Source organism: Leucopleurus acutus (genome assembly GCF_964270905.1).
Source record: "Leucopleurus acutus genome assembly, chromosome: 2".
NCBI classification, from domain to species: domain Eukaryota; kingdom Metazoa; phylum Chordata; class Mammalia; order Artiodactyla; family Delphinidae; genus Leucopleurus; species Leucopleurus acutus.
Window position 1 is genome coordinate 61,689,352 of NC_139143.1, and position 20,481 is coordinate 61,709,832.

Sequence of the window (20,481 nt, forward strand, 5' to 3'; positions counted from 1 at the left end):
GCCATTTTTTAGCAATAAAATATTTTTTAATTAAGGTGTGTAAAATTTTTTTTTTTAGATATAACGCTACTGCACATTTAATAGACTGCAGTATAATATAAACATGGATATTACATGTACTGGGAAAACAAACATTTTGTGACTCCCTTAATTACAGTACTTGCTTTATTGTGGTGGCCTGGAACAAAACCCTCTATACAGGAATGCCTGTATTTACTGTTTCTTAAATATATTTATCACTCCTTGACTGGTGATTTTACTTATAAAATATAGCCTTTATAATAATTTTATAGTAAGAATATTTTTTAAATTACTTTTAATGTATTTTATACAAAAATATTTAACATTTTTTATATTTGTTGTTTGATCAATTTTTAACCATTATTAACAATGGAAGTTATTTTTTCATTGCATAATTAAATACTCAGTCCTTACAAATGATATTTTTCTGATCTGTGTATTTTAACAATAGTTTAATTCCTCATAAATGATGACTGAACTTTTTTCCCCGACAGATCAACCATGTTGATCTAACTTTTCTAAGCCAGTTATAAGATAAAAAGTTAAAAAATAAAAACAGTTTACTTTCAATTATATGTGCACATATTTGCATGTTAAAGAACTGTCAGTACCTAGCAAGGTAATCAGAAAAGAGTTTCATGTGCCATTTTATAAGTTCTTTTGGGAAAATGTATTTTCCTTTTAAAATACATAACCTAAGAGTCATCCAATAAATAATCTTGTTTTTGAAATAGAATAAGCACATTCTTTTTTTTTTTGTTTTTTGCGGTATGCGGGCCTCACACTGTTGTGGCCTCTCCCGTTGCGGAGCACAGGCCCTGGACGCGCAGGCTCAGCAGCCATGGCTCATGGGCCCAGCCGCTCCGTGGCATGTGGGATCCTCCCAGACCGGGGCACGAACCCGTCCCCTGCATCGGCAGGTGGACTCTCAACCACTGCGCCACCAGGGAAGCCCAGCACATTCTTTAAAGGTTTTTTTCCCCTCCACATATGAGTTTGAAGAATTTAGGCTTTAGGGCACCCTAAATTTAGCCTGATTTATTCCAAATTTTCATAGTTGTATATGTTAATGTAAAAGTGCTGAATTTGAAATCTTGGTAAATTTCAAAAATTAATTTTACTTAACTCATACTGAATGAAATGCTTCCACTTCTTATCATCAGAGGACTAAAAAATGAACTGCAACATAATAAATAAACAGCATTATGATAACAGTTACATTCCCATAAGTTATAACTCTACTAAGTATAATATCTCCTGGATCCAAAAGAAATTAAAAGGCTTGTGTTGGCCAGCATCCCAGATGGACCCCAGTGATCTTTGGTTTCTATTATTCCCACACTTGTTTAGTTCCCCTGCTTCCCCATTGCTCCAGTCTGCATGATAGTAGAATACTGTAGAAATGAAGGTATGTCCCTTCTGAAATTAGTTTATCTGTCTTCATCATTCTCTTTCCATTGACTTGGTTTGGGAGAAGCTAGCTGTATCATAAGCCCAAAAGGTGGGGAACCGAATCCTGACGCCAAGAGCTGTGTTGAGTGAACTTTGAAACGAATTCTTCAGCTCAGCTTTACTGTGACCTCTGAGCCTTGACACGGGGAGCCAAAAGCACCCAGCCAAGCTGCTTGGAGATTCCTGATTCTCAGAAACTATGTGACATAGTAAATTTTGTTGTTTTAAGTTGCTAAGTTTTGGGGCAATTTGCTGTGCAACACTAGCTAACTAATGTGACAAGGCCTGTTTTCTCTTTGATGAAGTTTAAAAGAAAAACTTACGTTTGATAATTAGCATTGTCAAAGTACACATCTTTGTGTTTAATCTTTTACACTTTTTTAGGCTTATCAAATAGTATAGATGTTTATGATAGTTTTGGGTGAAGCAGCATTCTCCCTTTTAATTCATTCTGTTTTCTGTAGGATCTAGACAGTAGTTCAGAAGTGGGTTCATTAGTACCAGATATGAATCATACTCATACTTGCACATTCTCACTAAAGACAGGCTTTCTTATTGTGTCAAACTCCTGGGCCTGTTTCCTTTATCTTTTACAATGAATTCTTTCTTAGGAAGCTTTGTGCAAATAGATATACAGTGGACCCAGTCTGAAAAGCTCAGAAACATAAATCCTGCACATTGAAATTGGTACTGACATTATTATAGATATGTAATGTGTTCTGTTTTTGGAAAAAATAATTTTGAACAAAAGAACTTAGGGAGTGTTTAACCCAGACTTTAAAGATTTGTAGATGATAAACCTCACCAATCCTCTAGGGTAGTTGGATATTTTTAAATTCAGGACTTTTTAATGGGACTTAAGATTCAGGTGATACTCAAAAAAAACCAGAAAAACAAAAATCTTTTCTTTACCTATTAACATTAATCAAACTTGTAATAAAACACTTAGTTATAAGTAAAAAATTCATTTCCTAAAGGCAGCTAGATAGTACTCAGAACAAGTTTTTTTTTTTTTTTTAGTCTCCTACATTTTGACATGATTTTCCTAGGAGTCACTATTCTGATTTTTTTTCTGAGTGTCACAGGAGACTATATAAATAAGGGCAGTGTGTTTTGTTTGATTTAATTGCTTTAGCTCTTCACCTTGAGAATATTTTCTTTTAAATTCGCCTTTGTTTTTTCTTGCCAAAAGGAATTTTCACAGTAAATGTTGAGACTGTAATTTTGTAGTTAAAAGAAATTCTTACTATCAGACTTTTACGGAGAAAGGAACCATAGTTCCTTATTGTGAAGAACATTTCATTTATATTTGTCTTAGACATTTTTTTTTTTTTTTTTTGGCCACACCACGCAGCTTGCAGATCTTAGTTCCTCTTAACAAGGATCAAACCCAGACCCCTGGAGGTGAGAGCGCCAAGTCCTAACCACTGGGCCGCCAGGGAATTCCCAGTCTTAGACATTTTCTTCCAGTACTTTTATTGATTTCTTTCTCCAAAAGATTATACTATTTTACCTTTTGACCTATGATGTTATCTTAGGGTATTAAGTTGATTTTAATGTTATTTCATCATATCTGTTATATTAGTTCCCTAGGACTGCCATAGCAGCGTACCACTACATGCCTGGCTCCTACAATAGAAATTTATTCTCTCACAGTACTACAGGCTTAGAAGCCCGGAGTAAGGTATTGCCAGAGCCATTCTCCCTTTGAAGACTCTAGGGAAGAATCCGTCCTTGCTGCCTTCCTAGCTTCTGGTGCTTACGTAGCAGTCCTTGGCATTCTTTTACTTGTAGCTGCATCCAATTTCTGCCTCTCTCTACACATCGCCTTCTTCACTCTTTGCCTCTGTAGCCAAGTCTCCCTCGCCTTATAAAGGTATCAGTCATTGGATTTAGGGCCCATCCTATTCCAGTATGACCTCATCTTAACTTGATTACATCTGTAAAGACCCTATTTCAAAATAAGTTGACACTCATAGGTACCTAGTGTTAGGACTTCAACGTATCTTTTTGTGGAGAACAATTTAATCCACAATACCTGTTCTATTTAATAACTAATAACTTAATAACAGTATTATATTCCTTGTGCATTTTTCTTTTCTATGCTTTATATATTCAGTGTATCTTTATAGTATTTTAAACCTTAGGTATCCTTACAGTTCAGACAGTTATATTAGATTCTAATATCTTACGTGTTGAAAATTATAACCATGGTGGTTACCATTATGTCTTATTTTTAAAATGTAAATGATTACTCCATTGAGAAAATTACTTTGAAATAAAAAAGAAGACCTCACTTCTAAGTTAGCTGTTGTTCTGTTAGTTCTGGTTCATTTTTATGACTACTCATATTTAATAGTCATGAAACACTGATATATAACCCTTGTTTGTAAAGGTTCTTAGTGATTAGTAGTGAGGTTATGGGATTAGTAGGTGCTCCATAAATATTTGTTGTGGATTAACTTTGGCTTGCCACACTGTTAGAGTACAGTCCTACCACTTGATATTCTAATCTATAAGTACTATTTTACATGCAGACTTTTAATTACAGCTAGCCATCTCATCTCAGAATTGTGTATCTTAATTGCCTGAACAATTGTATGTTGACTGAAATAGCACGATTCCTATTGGAAAACAACATGAAACAAATCAAACATTTCTATTTAAAACTGTTATTTTTTTATTTTAGTAATGAGTATCTTATGTTTCTCTGGGAAGGCTAATAGATTCATCAGGTATTTTCTTTGGTTTTTTTTTTTTGCGGTATGCGGGCCTCTCACTGTTGTGGCCTCTCCCGTTGCGGAGCACAGGCCCCGGACGCGCAGGCTCAGCGGCCATGGCTCATGGGCCCAGCCGCTCCATGGCATGTGGGATCCTGCCAGACCAGGGCACAAACCCGTGTCCTCTGCGTCGGCAGGTGGACTCTCAACCACTGCACCACCAGGGAAGCCCAATTCATCAGGTTTTAAATAACTTTTTTTAATGATTAATTTTTATTCAGAGGTTTCACATATTTAAAGAAATTTTCTATTCTTGTGAAATTCTACTCATAGAAGATAAATGATCCTGTTCACACAGAGGAAGTCTCTATTCTTATGAAATAACATTCATAGAAGTGGTAGTTGTTGGAACCATTTTTATGTTTTTCACTCCTATTTAAAGATCACTGTATTAATAATCCTAAAAAGATTCTAAAATTTTATTATGCCTCCAGCTCTATATTTTGGTTTTCAACTCTGCTTTACACATTAGAATCACTCAGAAAGCTTTTTTTAAAATATTTATTTATTTATTTTTGGCTGCGTTGGGTCTTCATTGCAGTATGCAGGCTTCTCATTGCGTTGGCTTCTCTTGTTGTGGAGCACAGGCTCTAGGTGCGCGGGCTTCAGTAATTGTGGCACATGGGCTCAGTAGTTGTGGCTTGCGGGCTCTGGAGCTCAGGCTCAGTAGTTGTGGCACACAGGCTTAGTTGCTCTGAGGCATGTGAGATCTTCCCGGACCAGGGCTTGAACCCGTGTCCCCTGCACTGGCAGGTGGATTCTTAACCATTGCGCTACCAGGGAAGCCCCCGGAGAGCTTTTTAAAAAACCACCAATACCTGGACCCCACCTGGGCACTGTCCTGATGAGACATTGGGACCCACAGAATGATGGGTTAGGCAGGCTTTTGTTGTTGTTGTTGTTAATGTTTGTTATTAATCCTAATGTGCAACCAGGATCGTAACCTGTATCTTGAAAGTCTATTTGTATTCTAGTGTCTACTAAGACATTTTTGTTTAAAAATGATATGGTTGCTCTGGTAACTCACAAGATAACATCTCACTTTTATACTTCTGTTTTCAGATCTGACCTGCTCTGATCAGTCAGCTTTTCACTCCCTAATCCTTACAAATCTCAATATATACCATTGGAATGGACTAAATATCAAATATTAAAGCAAAATTTTAAAGTTCAGCTAAGCAATTCTGTCATCTGTTACTTTAGACGTACTAAATCATACAACTAAGTTCCCATGTAAAATTTTAAAATCATGGAATTCTTAATTGAAAGATGAAATAAGAACTGCTCCCAGGTACTTTAAAAGATATTTGTGTTTATATCATATATACACTCTGATATATATCGTACATGTGAAAATGTGTGTGTATGTGTGTATGTGAGGTTCTCAAAAGTGTAATAGGTTGTTGCCTTACTCATACACACACACACACACACACACACACACACACACACTATTTAAAGAATACTAAGGCAAATACACATGTATTTCAGATTGCTTTGTTTTAACCTGTCTTTTATGCCTTAGTTATGAGATATATTGATTATATAATATTTTCTGACTTTGAAACTAAGTTCTGTTGGTTTAAATATACTGTTCTATTATTCATTCATTCAGGTTAAACATTTTTGATCCTAGTAAACCAAAATGCTTAGATTAGCATGAAAAGACAGCTGTAGCAATAAGCAGACTTTCTCAGTTACAGAAGCACTGGCCTATGTATTGTTTATTTTCATTTTTATTGTTCCTTACTCTTAGTGAAGCTATGGTCTACCAACCTAGACAACTCGGTGGCAAGCATTGAGGCGAAGGCTAACGTGTGCTGTGTTAAATTCAGCCCCTCTTCTAGATACCATCTGGCTTTCGGCTGTGCAGGTAAGAAATGAAAGATTTGTCTTCTTTTGTTGTTGGTTTTCATGACTAAGATAAAAGAACGTTTTAAAATGAATAACTTTCTTTGTAGGTTTAAACTTTATTTTCATTATTATACTCTCAATTAGAACTATGTGGTATGCCATTTTTACTCATTAATTGCTGTGCCTTAATTTCAGTGTTCTGTCTCCCATGTCTAATACATAGAGATGGGTTTGTTGATTATTTTTGTTGTCGTTCCTCTGAGTCTTTGCATGCATGAATAATGCTTATTTGTTTACAAACTTAGGTCATAATGATGTTTAAACAATGAATCTGTATTGTTTAGACACAAGAAACCTTTTTTTTTTTTTAATTAAAGGAAACCTAATAATTCCTTCAGTTTGTCTTACCATCATAATTACTGATAGGGCTTTCTTTCATTCTCAAAAGTGTTATGGGTTGGAAGATAAATTATATGGTCACTTGTACTCATAATTCCTTTGTCTTCTATATCTGAATTCCTACCTTGAATGTTTACTAAGGCAGTAAACAACTGTAATTTAACTTTAGCATTGTTAAATCTCCTTGATTCTTGATTCCTTTTTTTATTGATAATCTTGAGTAAAAAAAAAAAAAAAAAATAGATAATCTAGCACCATATCATGAACACAATATTACCTTGTAAAAAGGTAAATTTAAATCTTAATTTGTCATAACATCTTTTCCTTATTCCAACTTACTATTTATTTCACTTGCATACTGGCATAATTTCATAATTAAATTCCAGGAGGGTATGGATGAACATGTATATGTGGGTAGAATTCTCTTTTCATTAGCAGATGGATTTTTTTTTCCCCCCACATGCTGCTCTTTTCCATTGGGACCTACTATTCCCTTATTTAAATCCCTGTTTTGTCTCTGACTAGAAATGTTACTTTGGGCAAATTGATCAACTTCTCTCCCCAAGTTCCTTATCTTTAAAATAGAGATAGCCTTTTGGGCCTCTCATGTCGATTATGAAAGGAAGATGCTGTCTGTAAAGCTCTTCGAAAATGATGCTCAATAATTACTTAGTTATTATTATTAATTAATATTTTATCAGTGATTTAATTAGAGTAGCTTTTTGAGTTTTTAATATTATAAACATACTCACCAATGGCCATCAATTTTTTTTTTTGGTTACGAGTTTTTATTTCTTTTTTAACATCTTTATTGGAGTATAATTGCTTTACAATGGTGTGTTAGTTTCTGCTTTATAACAGAGTGAATCAGCTATATGTATACATATATCCCCATATCCCCTCCCTCTTGCATCTCCCTCCCACCCTCCCTATCCCACCCCTCTAGGTAGTCACAGAGCACTGAGCTGATCTCCCTGTGCTATGAGGCTGCTTCCCACTAGCTATCTGTTTTACATTTGGTAGTGTATATAAGTCCATGCCACTCTCTCACTTCATCCGGGCTTACCCTTCCCCCTCCCCGTCCATGTCCTCAATTCCATTCTCTACGTCTGCATCTTTATTCCTCTCCTGCTCCTAGGTTCTTCATAACCTTCTTTTTTTTTTTTCTTTTTAAGATTCCATATATATGTGTTAGCATATGGTACTGTTTTTCTCTTTCTGACTTACTTCACTCTGTATGACACACTCTAGGTCCATCCACCTCACGACAAATGACTCAGTTTCGTTTCTTCTTATGACTGAGTAATATTCCATTGTATCTATGTGCCACATCTTCTTTATCCATTCATCTGTCAGTGGACACTTAGGTTGCTTCCATGTCCTGGGTATTGTAAATAGAGCTGCAATGAACACTGTGGTACATGACTCTTTTTGAATTATGGTTTTCTCAGGGTATATTCCCAGTAGTGGGATTGCTGGGTTGTATAGTAGTTCTATTTGTAGTTTTTTAAGGAAGCTCCATACTGTTCTGCATAGTGGCTGTATCAATTTACATTCCCACCAACAGTGCAAGAGGGTTCCCTTTTCTCCACACGCTCTCCAGCCTTTATTGTTTGTGGATTTTTTGATGATGGCCATTCTGACTGGTGTGAGGTGCTACCTCATCAGAGTTTTGATTTGCATTTCTCTAATGGTTAGTGATGTTGAGCGTCCTTTCATGTGTTTGTTGGCAATCTGTATATCTTCTTTGGAGAAATGTCTGTTTAGGTCTTCTGCCCATCTTTGGATTGGGTTGTTTGTTTTTATGATATTGAGCTGCAGGAGCCGCTTCTAAATTTTGGAGATTAGTCCTTTGTCAGTTGCTTCATTTGCATCTATTTTCTCCCATTCTGAAAGTTGTCTTTTCATCTTGTTTAGTTATTCCTTTGCTGTGCAAAAGCTTTTAAGTTTCATTAGGTCCCATTTGTTTATTTTTGTTTTTATTTTCGTTTCTCTAGGAGGTGGGTCAAAAAGGATCTTGCTGTGATTTATGTCATAGAGTGTTCTGCCTATGTTTTCCTCTAAGAGATTATAGTGTCTAGCCTTATTTAGGTCTTTAATCCATTTTGACTTTATTTTTGTGTATGGTGTTAGGGAGTGTTCTAATTTCATTCTTTTACATGTAGCTGTCCAGTTTTCCCAGCACCACTTATTGAAGAGTCTGTGTCTTCTCCATTGTATATTCTTCCCTCCTTTATCAAAGATCCGGTGACCATATGTGTGTGGGTTTATCTCTGGGCTTTCTATCCTATTCTGTTGATCTATATTCCAGGTTTTGTGCCAGTACCATACTGTCTTTTTTTTTTTTTTTTAAGGAATTCCTTTATTTTTATTATTTATTTATTTATTTTTGCTTTGTTGGGTCTTCGTTTCTGTGCGAGGGCTTTCTCTAGTTGCGGCAAGCAGGAGCCACTCTTCATCCATTTATTGAAGAGACTGTTTTTTCACCACTGTATATCCTTGCCTCGTTTGTCATAGATTAGTTGACCATAGGTTTGTGGGTTTATCTCGAGGCTGTCTATCCTGTTCCATTGATCTTTATTTCTGTTTTTGTGCCAGAACGATATTGTCTTGGTTACTGTAGCATGTAGTATAGTCTGAAGTCAGGGAGTCTGATTCCTCCAGCTCTCTTTTTTTCCCGCAAGATTGCTTTGGCTATTCAGGGTCTTTTGTGCCTGCATACAAATTTTAAGATTATTTGTTCTAGTTCTGTAAAAAATGCCTTTGGTAATTTGACAGGGATTGCATTGAATCTGTAGATTGTTTTGGTAGTATAGTTGTTTTCACAATGTTGAGTCTTCCAATCCAAAAACATGGTATATCTCCTCATCTTTTTGTGTTTTTAATTTCTTTCATCAGTGTCTTGTAGTTTTCTGCATACAGGTCTTTTGTCTTCCTACCTAGGTTTATTCCTAGGTATTTTATTTTTTGTTGTTGCAGTGGTAAATGGGAGTGTTTCCTTAATTTCTCTTTAAGATTTTTCATCATGAGTGTATAGGAATGCAAGAGATTTCTGTGCATTAAACTTGTATCCTGCTACTTTACCGAATTCATTGATTAGCTCTAGTAGTTTATTGGTGGCATCTTTAGGATTCTCTATGTATAGTATCATGTCATCTGCAAACAGTGACAGTTTTACTTCTTTTCCAATTTGTATTCATTTTATTTCTTTTTCTTCTCTGATTGCTGTGGCTTGAACTTCCAAAACTATGTTGAATAATAGTGGTAAGAGTGGACATCCTTGTCTTCTTCCTTATCTTAGAGGAAATGCTTTCAGTTTTTCTCCATTGAGAATGATGTTTGCTGTGGGTTTGTCATATATGGCCTTTATTATGTTGAGGTAGGTTCCGTCTGTGCCCACTTTCTGGAGAGTTTTTATCATAAATGGGTGTTGAATTTTGTCAGAAGCTTTTTCTGCATCTATTGTGGTGATCATTTGGTTTTTCTTCTTCAGTTTGTTAGTATGGTGTATCACATTGATTGATTTGCATATATTGACGAATCCTTGCATCTCTGGGATATATCCCACTTGATCATGGTGTATGATCCTTTTAATGTGTTGTTGGATTCTGTTAGCTAGTTATTTGTTGAGGAATTTTGCATGTATATTCATGAGTGATATTGTTCTGTAAATTTCTTTTTTGGTAGTATCTTTGTCTAGTTTTGGTATCAGGGTGATGGTGGCCTCCTATAATGAGTTTGGGAGTGTTCCTTCCTCTGCAGTTTTTTGGAAGAGTTTGAGAAGGATGGTGTTAACTCTTCTCTAAATGTTTGATAGAATTCACCTGTGAAACCATGTGGTCGTGGACTTTTGTTTGTTGGAAGGTTTTTAATCACAGTTTCAACTTCATTACTTGTGATTGGTCTGTTCATATTTTCTGTTTTTTCCTTGTTCAGTCTTGGAAGGCTATGCCTTTCTAAGAATTTGTCCATTTTTTCCAGGTTGTCCATTTTATTGGCATAGAGTTGCTTGTAGTGGTCTCTTAGGATGCTTTGTATTTCTTCGGTGTCTGTTGTAACTTCTCCTCTTTCATTTCTAATTTTATTGATTTGAGTCCTCTCCCTCTTTTTCTGGATGAGTCTGGCTAAATGGTTTATCAATTTTGTTAATCTTCTCAAAGAACCAACTTTTAGTTTTATTGATGTTTGTTATTGCATTCTTTGTTTCTATTTCATTTATTTTTGTTCTGATTTTTATGATTTCTTTCCTTCTGCTAACTTTGGGTTTTGTTTGTTCTTTCTTTAGTTGCTTTAGGTGTAAGGTTAGGTTGTTTATTTGAGATTTTTCTTGTTTCTTGAGGTAGGATTGTATTGCTATAAACGTCCCTCTTAGAACTGCTTTTGCTGCATCCCATAGGTTTTGGATAGTCGTGTTTTCATTTTCATTTGTCTCTAGGTGTTTTTTGATTTGCTCTTTGATTTCTTCATTGATCTCTTTGTTATTTAATAATGTATTGTTCAGCCTCCGTGTGTTTGTGTTTTTTACGTTTTTTTCCCTGTAATTGATTTCTAATCTCATAGCGTTGTGATCAGAAAAGATGCTTGATATGATTTCAATTTTCTTAGATTTACTGAGGCTTGAATTGTGACCCAAGGTATGATCTATCCTGGAGATTGTTCCATGCGCACTTGAGAAGAAAGTGTAATCTGCTGTTTTTGGATGGAATGTCCTATAAATATCAATTAAATCTATCAGGTCTGTTGTGTCATTTAAAGCTTGTGTTTTCTTATTAATTTTCTGTTTGTTTGATCTGTCATTTGGTGTAAGTGAGGTGTTAAAATTCCCCACTATTATTGTGTCACTGTTGATTTCCTCTTTTATAGCTGTAAGCAGTTGCCTTATGTATTGAGGTGCTCCTGTGTTGGGTGCATATATATCTATATTTGTTATATCTTCTTCTTGGATTGATCCCTTGATCATTATGTAGTGTCCTTCCTTGTCTCTTGTAATAGTCTTTATTTTAAAGTCTATTTTGTCTGATATGAGAATTGCTACTGCAGCTTTCTTTCTTTTTTTTTTTTTTTTTAGAAGATGCTGGGGGTGAAAGTTTATTAATTAATTTATTTTTGCTGTGTTGGGTCTTCGTTTCTGTGTGAGGGCTTTCTCTAGTTGTGGCAAGCGGGAGCCACTCTTCATCACGGTGCACAGGCCTCTCACTATCGCGGCCTCTCTTGTTGTGGAGCACAGGCTCCAGACGCGCAGGCTCAGTAGTTGTGGCTCACGGGCCTAGTTGCCCTGCGGCATGTGGCATCCTCCCAGACCAGGTCTCGAACCCGTGTCCCCTGCATTAGCAGGCAGATTCTCAACCACTGCACCACCAGGGAATCCCTCCAGCTTTCTTTTGATTTCCTTTTGCATGGAATATCTTTTTCCATCCCCTCACTTTCAGTCTGTGTGTGGTGTGTCCCTAGGTCTGAAGTGGGTCTCTTGTAGACAACATATATACGGTCTTGTTTTTGTATCCATTCAGCAGAGCAAGTTTTTTGACCTAACGGTAAAGGTGTTTATTAATTGTCTTGTTAGCTGATTACTACATGATGTTTTCTTATTGAGTAGAAAAAGGTAGAAAAACCATTTCTTTCCAATTCATCTTCTCTAAAGCCAGTTTGAGAGAACATTGTAAGACTAAAATAAATAGAACTACTAACCATCTGTGGTTTCAATAGAATGGTAGAGTTGCTTGCTTACTAACTTGAAGCATTTTGCAAGTTTTAAAACTGTAATTAGTATAAGAGATAGGAAATGTGGGTACTCCTAAGTTATATTCTTTAAAGTAATAATAGTTGTGTTTTTCCCCCCAGAAATTAGTGATATAAATCAAAGGTAAGATTCATATTATTCTGATTCAAGATTGATATTTATACTAATAACATATTCACTGGGAAGGAATAATGTTTCTAGAACAAACAAACAGGAATTCTGAAATATTCTATTTAAACTGTGTTCTCAACAAACATTTTCAGTTTTGGTTGCTGTAAACTCTTTGTTACTGTCAGCAAACTAAACAGTTCATACACATAAACATATACCATTTGTTTTCCCATTTTCAATACTTCCTAGTTTTTGCGATTTGATATGTGATAACTCTTAGTCTTCAAAAGGAAAAAATAACCTTTTTGGTTGGTTTGGTTTTGTTGATTAATTAATTTTTAAGTACTGATATTACTTTCCTGACTCTCAAACTTGCAGTGGTTTCTTATTGTTTAAAGAATAAATACAGAGTCCTTTGCTTCCTGTTCTAGGCACTCCATGATTGCCTTCAGTGTTCCTTATACTTGACTTATGTTGTTTATTCTTTGAAAATTTTCACTGAGAAGAATTTTTATAAAGCTTCGTCTTTCATAAAGATTTCTTGATTCTCAGTAAAGTTGAGACTACGTATCTTACATATGTATCTTCTACTTTAAAAAATGTATGTAATCATTTAAAAATTGTTTAATTATACAAGTAGTACAAGGTTAAATCCTCATTCTCAATTTTGATATGTTACAGATAAAGCTTAAGTTCCCCTTGATCACACATTATTAAATTGTCTCTTCAGAGGTACTTCTTAAAATACTTTTACCAGTGTCTTTCCGTAGATAGGGAGCTTTTTTTGTGGAGATGACCAATAAGTATTTTTCTTTTTTAGAATATTTGTTGTTTTTTAAAAATCAAGATGGATTCTAAAAGATGAACATGCACATTATGTAAAAAACACATAGTTTTAGGTTATCTTTAGATCTCTGATGTGAATTTTTGGACTACCTTCTGCTCTTCCATGCCTTCCTCCTATATCTGTCCCCAAAATATAATTCATCCCTTTCAACTTAAGAACCTGGTGTTTAGTTTAGTTTCATTTTATAGAGCTAACATGGAGAAACTTGATAGATATGTAAGTGCTCAGGATATCTTAAACATTTTTTCTGTCTTCTTTATTTAATGGGAAATATTTTAGGTTTGTTAGGTTCATAAATCTGCCTTGTTTTTTATTTTATATAGTGGTTGCCAGTGGGGATGTCTTTTCCTTCACATTTAAATAAATTAAATGTCTGAATATTTATTTAATAAATCTTAATTAGCATCAGAGCATTCATGAACATGTGTTTCAGTTACCTATACTACATCAAGGACATTTTGTTTTCAAGTTTCTAAGTAATCTGTGTGAATGCAAATGGAGGTGGCATGCATAATGCCAATATTCAAGAAACAAACTATTCTATTATTTTGTTGTAAAATCTACTTTTGATAGTCTAGAATTTAAGAACAACTTTGAGGCACCTAGTAAATCTTTTACCTGTTTATGTCTGTCTTGCCTTCCAGGCTGTAAGTGTCGTTTAGCTAGATCTTTTTAAAAAATGGGCTTCACAGGAAATTTTATATTCATATTAAATGCAGAGATATTTTAAAGTCAGGCATTTATTATTCAGTTGTTACTAATATGATAGACATGATCATTCATTTTTTGAAACTAATATTGAGCAGTCACTACAAACACGGGAAAGTACGAAATACATGATACGCTTTCTAGAAAGATCATTAAAATAATAGAAGCAAAGCACAAAATTCAAATTATTACTGGGGTCGGGGGGGAGGAGTAGAATATTTGGCTAATCCTAAAGGAAATGAGAATGGAAAGGGGGAGAAGCATAGAATATTTGGGATAGCTAAAAAACAGAAAATAAGCTGATAGAAATTCAGATGTATCTAATTATTGTAAATGAAAACGACTTAACAGCTGCAAGTTAAAGGTACAGATTAACAGACTAGTTAAAATGTTCAAAATGCAATAATATACTCTTTACAAGAGACACATTTAAAACAAGGATAAGGAAAGATAAATGAAAACAGTTTTATTTTGGCACAGGAATAGATAGACTAGTGGAACAGAACCAAAAATAGACTTACAAATGCATGGATGTTTGATACCTGGCAAAGATCATATTGCATAGGAGTTTGGAAAATATGGAATTTTCATAGTTGGACAATTGATGTGGGAAAATGATGTTGTAATTCATGCGCCATACAATACACAGTCGATTCCAGGTCACCACACAACCTAGATGTGAATAGCAAAATATAAAGTATTTAGAAAATGAGTTAAGAGAGAATATCTTCATGATCTTGTAATAGGGACGGCTTTAAGATACAAAAAGTATAAGCCATAAATAAAAGGTAGATAAATTTGGCTACAGTAAAATTAAAAACTTCTATTTACCAAATAATACCTGGAAAATAATTTCTTAAAAAGTCATTAGTTGGGAGAAAATATGTAGAACACATATAAATGACAGAATTCTTCATATCTATATTACATGAAGAACTCTTTCAAATAAATAAGGAAATGATAAATACATCCTACAGCTTTGCTCTTCAAAGCGTATTCTGCACAGCATCAGCATCACCTAGGAGCTTGTAAGAAATGCAAATTCTAACACCCTAACCAAGACCTACTGAATCAGAATTTCTGAAGGTGGACCCCAGGAACCTGTTTTTTAACAGGCTCCCCAGGTAATTCTAAAGTTTGAGAAACCTTGCCCTAGAGAAACATGTATTTAAATAATGTATGTAGTTGCATATTCACACTGTAGAACATTCAACAGTGAAAATGAATGAACTGCAGCTCCATGAACTGATGTGGATGAGTAACAAGCATAATAAATGTTGAATGAAAGTCACAGAAAAATGCACAGTACAATTCTATTCATGAGCATGTAAAACAAACTACAGTGTTTAGGAATATGTACATTGACCATAGGAATATGTGGTCAAACCACTAAAAAAAAAAAAAGGAAATAATTGTTCTAACTTCAAATATAGCAGTTACCTCTCAGAAGGAGGAAAAAAAAATGTGATGTACAGGAGGCTTTAATATTGTAGTTGTAATCACTGTAGTAGTTACAAAGATGTTGAAACTTTTCACATGTTTATAAACTGTCTATATGCAGGCTACTTTCCAAATCAGAAAGAAATTTTTTTAAAAAGATGTAGACTAATTTAAACAAATGCTAAAAATTTAGCATATAGAAAATTCATAAAATATATCATTAAATACTTTTAAGATATTACAACAGAAACTTCTTATAATTGAGCTTTTGGCAGTTATAAGTGAAAATGGTTTAAGTGAATAAAAATACATGGTAGTCTTTCTTTTTTTTTTTTTTTAATAAAAGATTGAGACTTCATCAATTTTTGTTGTTTCTCTTCCCAGTAAGCCACTAACACTTCAGTTTCAGCTACATCATTTCTGTTCCTTTCTGCAAGCACCTACAGACAGCTAGGATGGGTTATGTTTAAGGGAATTTTTAGAATAAGCTTAATGCCAGAATAGATAAGATTGTCATTGTTTATTCAGATATTCACTCAATAAGAGGTTTTTACATCCTGATATACGTGATTTACTTAAAGCGTTCCAGAAAATGTGTTTTTCCTCATAGAGGTTGTAAAAAATTGACTTCTAAATGTGGCTTACTGTTTTAGATCATTGTAAATCTGTCATATGAAATACTTTAAATATTTTTGAAAAACCTATGTTAAAAAATTGAAATCATTTTTTCTGAATTTAAATATTTATTTGGTGTTTTCACATTTTGTTTGCAAGGTTAGTTTTTTTTTTAATATATTGATACTTAACACAGTAGTAGAGTGATGAATCATGTAATTTATAGATTATTTCTTTAGTGGGAGAATTAGAATGAGGATTGGAGAATAGGCTATATTATAAAGGGCTGCTCCAGAAAATATAAAATTTAGGTACTCGTGTCTGAGTTAGATATCACTAGACAGAGACCATGGTTAAAATATTATCTTAAAGGGCTTAATTGAATTAAATAAAATGTGACTATTCTTTATCCCCCTAGAGATCTTAGTTTAAAATAGAACATATAGATTGCATGTCAGTATTACAAACCAAAAGCTCGAAATCCTATCTAAGCTAGCTTTCTTTCTGTTTAGTGATAATCATTTCATCTTTCTGTGACCGTCTAAGGTGAAAATTCAGTGCTTGCACCTCTTAGTATTTTAAGAGTCACTTCTTCCTCTAGTGGTTCTGAATTCATCTTAAGCTATATAAACTGTGTTTTAGACTCTACAAATTTTACTTTAACAACAGAGCCAAGAGCCAATTTAATTGGTCTCTATTAATCAATATTAAGCTATTATAAGATGCTGAAAGATTTGTTTCAGATTTTAATATTTATATTAAATTGCATTTTTGGTTTCAGTTCTTTATCCTTCCCTGTATTTATGTACTTTGACACTAAACAGTGCTTTCCCACTGTGGGAAACAACTCCACCCTGACTCTGGACTTGGCCATGTGACTTGCTTTGGCCCAAGTGATGGTTAGGTGTGAAATTGACCAGAAGTTTGAAATATGCTTTCACAGTTGGGCTTGCTTACTCTTCCCCCTCTGCCATCACCATGAAGAGAACATACTCAAGCTAGCTACTGGTCCCAGGGGGAGGAAGAAAGGCACTTGGGGTGGTACTGACTTGCCCCAGCCAAATCATCCAACCTCCAGACAAATAAGCTCTACTAAAATCAGCGAACCCTAAGCTGTCCCTCAGATCTGTGAAAATAAATGACTGTTCTAAGCTACTAAAATTTAGAATAGTTTGTTACACAGCAATTTTGTGGCAATGGCTAATTAGTACACTGTTCTGGGAAATTTTATGATATTGAATGAATAAAGGCTATTTCTCTACATAATTATCAAGGGTTTAATCATCTTCTGTTTATAAAAAATCATCACTTATAGAGTATCAGTGTACTTTAGCCAACTATATCGCATTCACTGGATTCCACTTGTCTGAAAGCACAGGAAAAAAAATCTGTGTAAAAATACTCTGCTACCTTTAGGCACATGCTTTATAAAATCTTCACATATAGAAGTACATGCTTAAATACTTGACATGTAATCTGAAGCAAAGGTCTCCAAACTGGAGTAAGAAAACCCTGATGGAGCACTAAAAGCATTTAGGGTTTGTGTAGAAACTTACAGATTTAAGAACATCAACTTTTAGGTCCTCAAATTTCATACGTAAGTTGATATGCCTGATAGTGAAGCCTGAGGTATCATTCCAGTTCTCCTTTTCCACTTCAACTTTTTTTTTAAAGTTTTTTTTTTTTTTTGATGTGGACCATTTTTAAAGTCTTTATTGAATTTGTTCCAGTATTGCTTCTGTTTTTTGTTTTTCTTTTTTGGCCACGAGGCATGTGGGGGTCTTAGCTCCTCGACCAGGGATCGAACCCGCACCCCCTGCATTGGAAGGTGAAGTCTTTTAATTTTTTAAATTAATTAATTAATTAGGCTGCATTGGGTCTTCATTGCTGTGCGTGGACTTTCTCTAGCTGCGGGGAGCAGGGCCTACTCTTCGTTGCAGTGTACAGGCTTCTCATTTTGGTGGCTTCTCTTGTTGTGGAGCACAGGCTCTAGGAGCGTGGGCTTCAGTAGTTGTGGCACTTGGGCTCAGTATTTGTGGCATGCAGGCTCTGGAGCACAAGCTTCAGTAGTTGTGGAGCACGGGCTTAGTTGCTCTGCAGCATGTGGGATCTTCCTGGACCAGGGTTCAAACTTGTGTCCCCTACATTGGCAGGCGCCACCAGGGAAGTCCCCAGAAGGTGAAGTCTTAACCACTGGACCGCCAGGGAAGTCCCCATATTTCAACTTTTATAATAGCTTTTTTCTGTTTTACAAGAGAAAAACATATTTCTCATTATCATGAACCTTAACATCGTACATTTTACCAGGTTGTAAAACCCTCAGGATTATCTGACAAAGGGATGTTTCTTCTAAATGTTACTAGAGTAACTTGCTGTCATTCTTTGTCTTACAGGTATTTCTATTAAGAAACATGGTATTAGAAAAAATATATTTTGTACTTTGAGTTCTTTTACTTTAGGTATTTGTTGAGTAAGAGAGTGAAGGTGGGTGAAGTTTTTTTTTCTTTAAAGGACTTTTTTCTTCTTCTGAGTATTGTCAAAAAACGTTTGCATTGTTCCTTATTCTCAAGCTCCATGGGAGCAAAGCAAAGAAGCCATTAGCACCAAATATTGAATGTAGATCTTCTTACTTCAGTTGGATAAATAAACAGGTATAATTAATACTGGTCCATAGTCCATTATCTGCGATTTGAAAATCTAGAAAACTCTGAATTCCAAAAACTCACTTTCATTTGATGGCATGATTAGATATAGAGCAGAGCTACTTATCTTTATATATCCTACTTCATGTAATTGTTCATAAGTTTTCCAGTAGAAATATTAATGTATTTGATTACAGAGTGTGGACATAGACCTTACTTGGAGTGTTGCATAATATGAAGCATATTTCCTTTCAAAGTCTGAAAAATTCAGAATTATGAAACTTATCTGCCCCAAGTGCTTGGGATAAGGGATTGTGTTTCTGCACATTTGATTTGATGTTGGTAAACCCGTTTTAGTACTTTGCAAAAATTCTGATTTTAAAATATTCTTCATTACTAGGTAGCAAGGTAGATGGTTCCAGTTCTTTGTATTCAATAAAAAATTAAAGACTGGTCCAATAAAGATGTCAGATCATTAAAAATATTTTTGATAATAAGTGGCTGTGTGAATTTTGGCACAAACTTGGGATTTAAAAAATTGAATGACATTACTGTGAGGAAATTTTACATTTCTATGACTGTATCTGTATAAATATATAAATGAACTATAGGAATAGAATTAATGCTGAACAATACGAATGGAATTCTAAGAGTAGGTAATATTCATTTGTAGTTACCAGAACACAGTCAGTACAAAAGGCAGAGAGAGAGGGTGTGCCACAACCTGTATTTCTAATAAAATATTACTTTTGTTTAATAATTATCAAGATTTGTTGTTTTTTATCAATTGTATACTGATAATTTTAATAGTAACTCAAATGGAGAAAATATCTTACAATTAGAGCATTTTGGTCACAGAAAATTAAATTAATGTTTGTATTATATACATCCTTTTTTCAAAGAAGAGAGAATGCTAAATAAGACTTAGCCTAAAAAGACAGTATAGGGCTTCCCTGGTGGCGCAGTGGTTGAGAGTCCACCTGCCGATGCAGGGGACACAGGTTCGTGCCCCAGTCCGGGAAGATCCCACATGCCGTGGAGCAGCTGGGCCTGTGAGCCTTGGCCGCTGAGCCTGCGCGTCTGGAGCCTGTGCTCCGCAACGGGAGAGGCCACAACAGTGAGAGGCCTGCGTACCGCAAAAAAAAAAAAAAAAAAAAAAAAAAAAAGACAGTATAAAATCTATGGGATACATTTTATTTTGCAAGGGGAACAAAAATACAAATTCAAGGAAAAGATTATGTGAAGTTTTCCACTCTTAAAGAATATCTTGTTTCTGTATATTTTTTAGTGGATGATGTTTGACATCAAATTACTGTGATGTTTAGATTTCATTAGATACACTTAATTCATATTTTAAAATGTCATTTAAATATGTTATAAATGGCAAATGATGAAAAATTTTAGACATTGATTTAAAAATTTATGAGGGTATAGTTTTTTAGTATTCTTTTAGAAAAAAATTAGAAGTCTACTTGGTTAGTTAATTTTGGGACAGATATAGATAGATCATTGTAGGTGGCAGAGAATCAATGAGTGGCTATTACTAGTCAAAAATCAGGTGCTAAATGCTTTAATTGTTAGATTAGTCTTTAAATGAGTTATTGCACAACATTAAATAAAAAATTAAATATTTTAATTGTAAAGAAATATGTATTTTTATGATATAAATCAAGGAGTTTTAGTAAGATGTGGATTTTTTCATAAATTCATGCATGAATCTGAAAACCTGAACTCTCTCAACTATTGTAGAACCATCTGTGGTTGTAGAAAGAAGTTCAGAATCTCAGAAACTTTTTTCCTTGCCTGTTCATGCGCTGACTCTTGCTTGCTCATGTTCTCTAGTGCTTTCTCTCAACTCCCCTTACTTCTTTT

The 20,481-nt window shown here is 34.6% G+C and overlaps 1 protein-coding gene across 4 annotated transcripts in view; it reads left to right on the plus strand.

Annotated features, from left to right (window-relative positions):
- COP1 (COP1 E3 ubiquitin ligase) overlaps nucleotides 1–20,481 on the plus strand; it is a 260,115-nt gene that overhangs the window by 173,977 nt on the left and 65,657 nt on the right. For all 4 annotated transcript variants that reach the window (XM_082834460.1, XM_082834458.1, XM_082834459.1 and 1 more), the window contains one exon: nucleotides 6,010–6,126. In XM_082834460.1, the coding sequence (XP_082690586.1) occupies nucleotides 6,010–6,126 (117 nt within the window). The remainder of the gene's footprint in view (nucleotides 1–6,009; nucleotides 6,127–20,481) is intronic.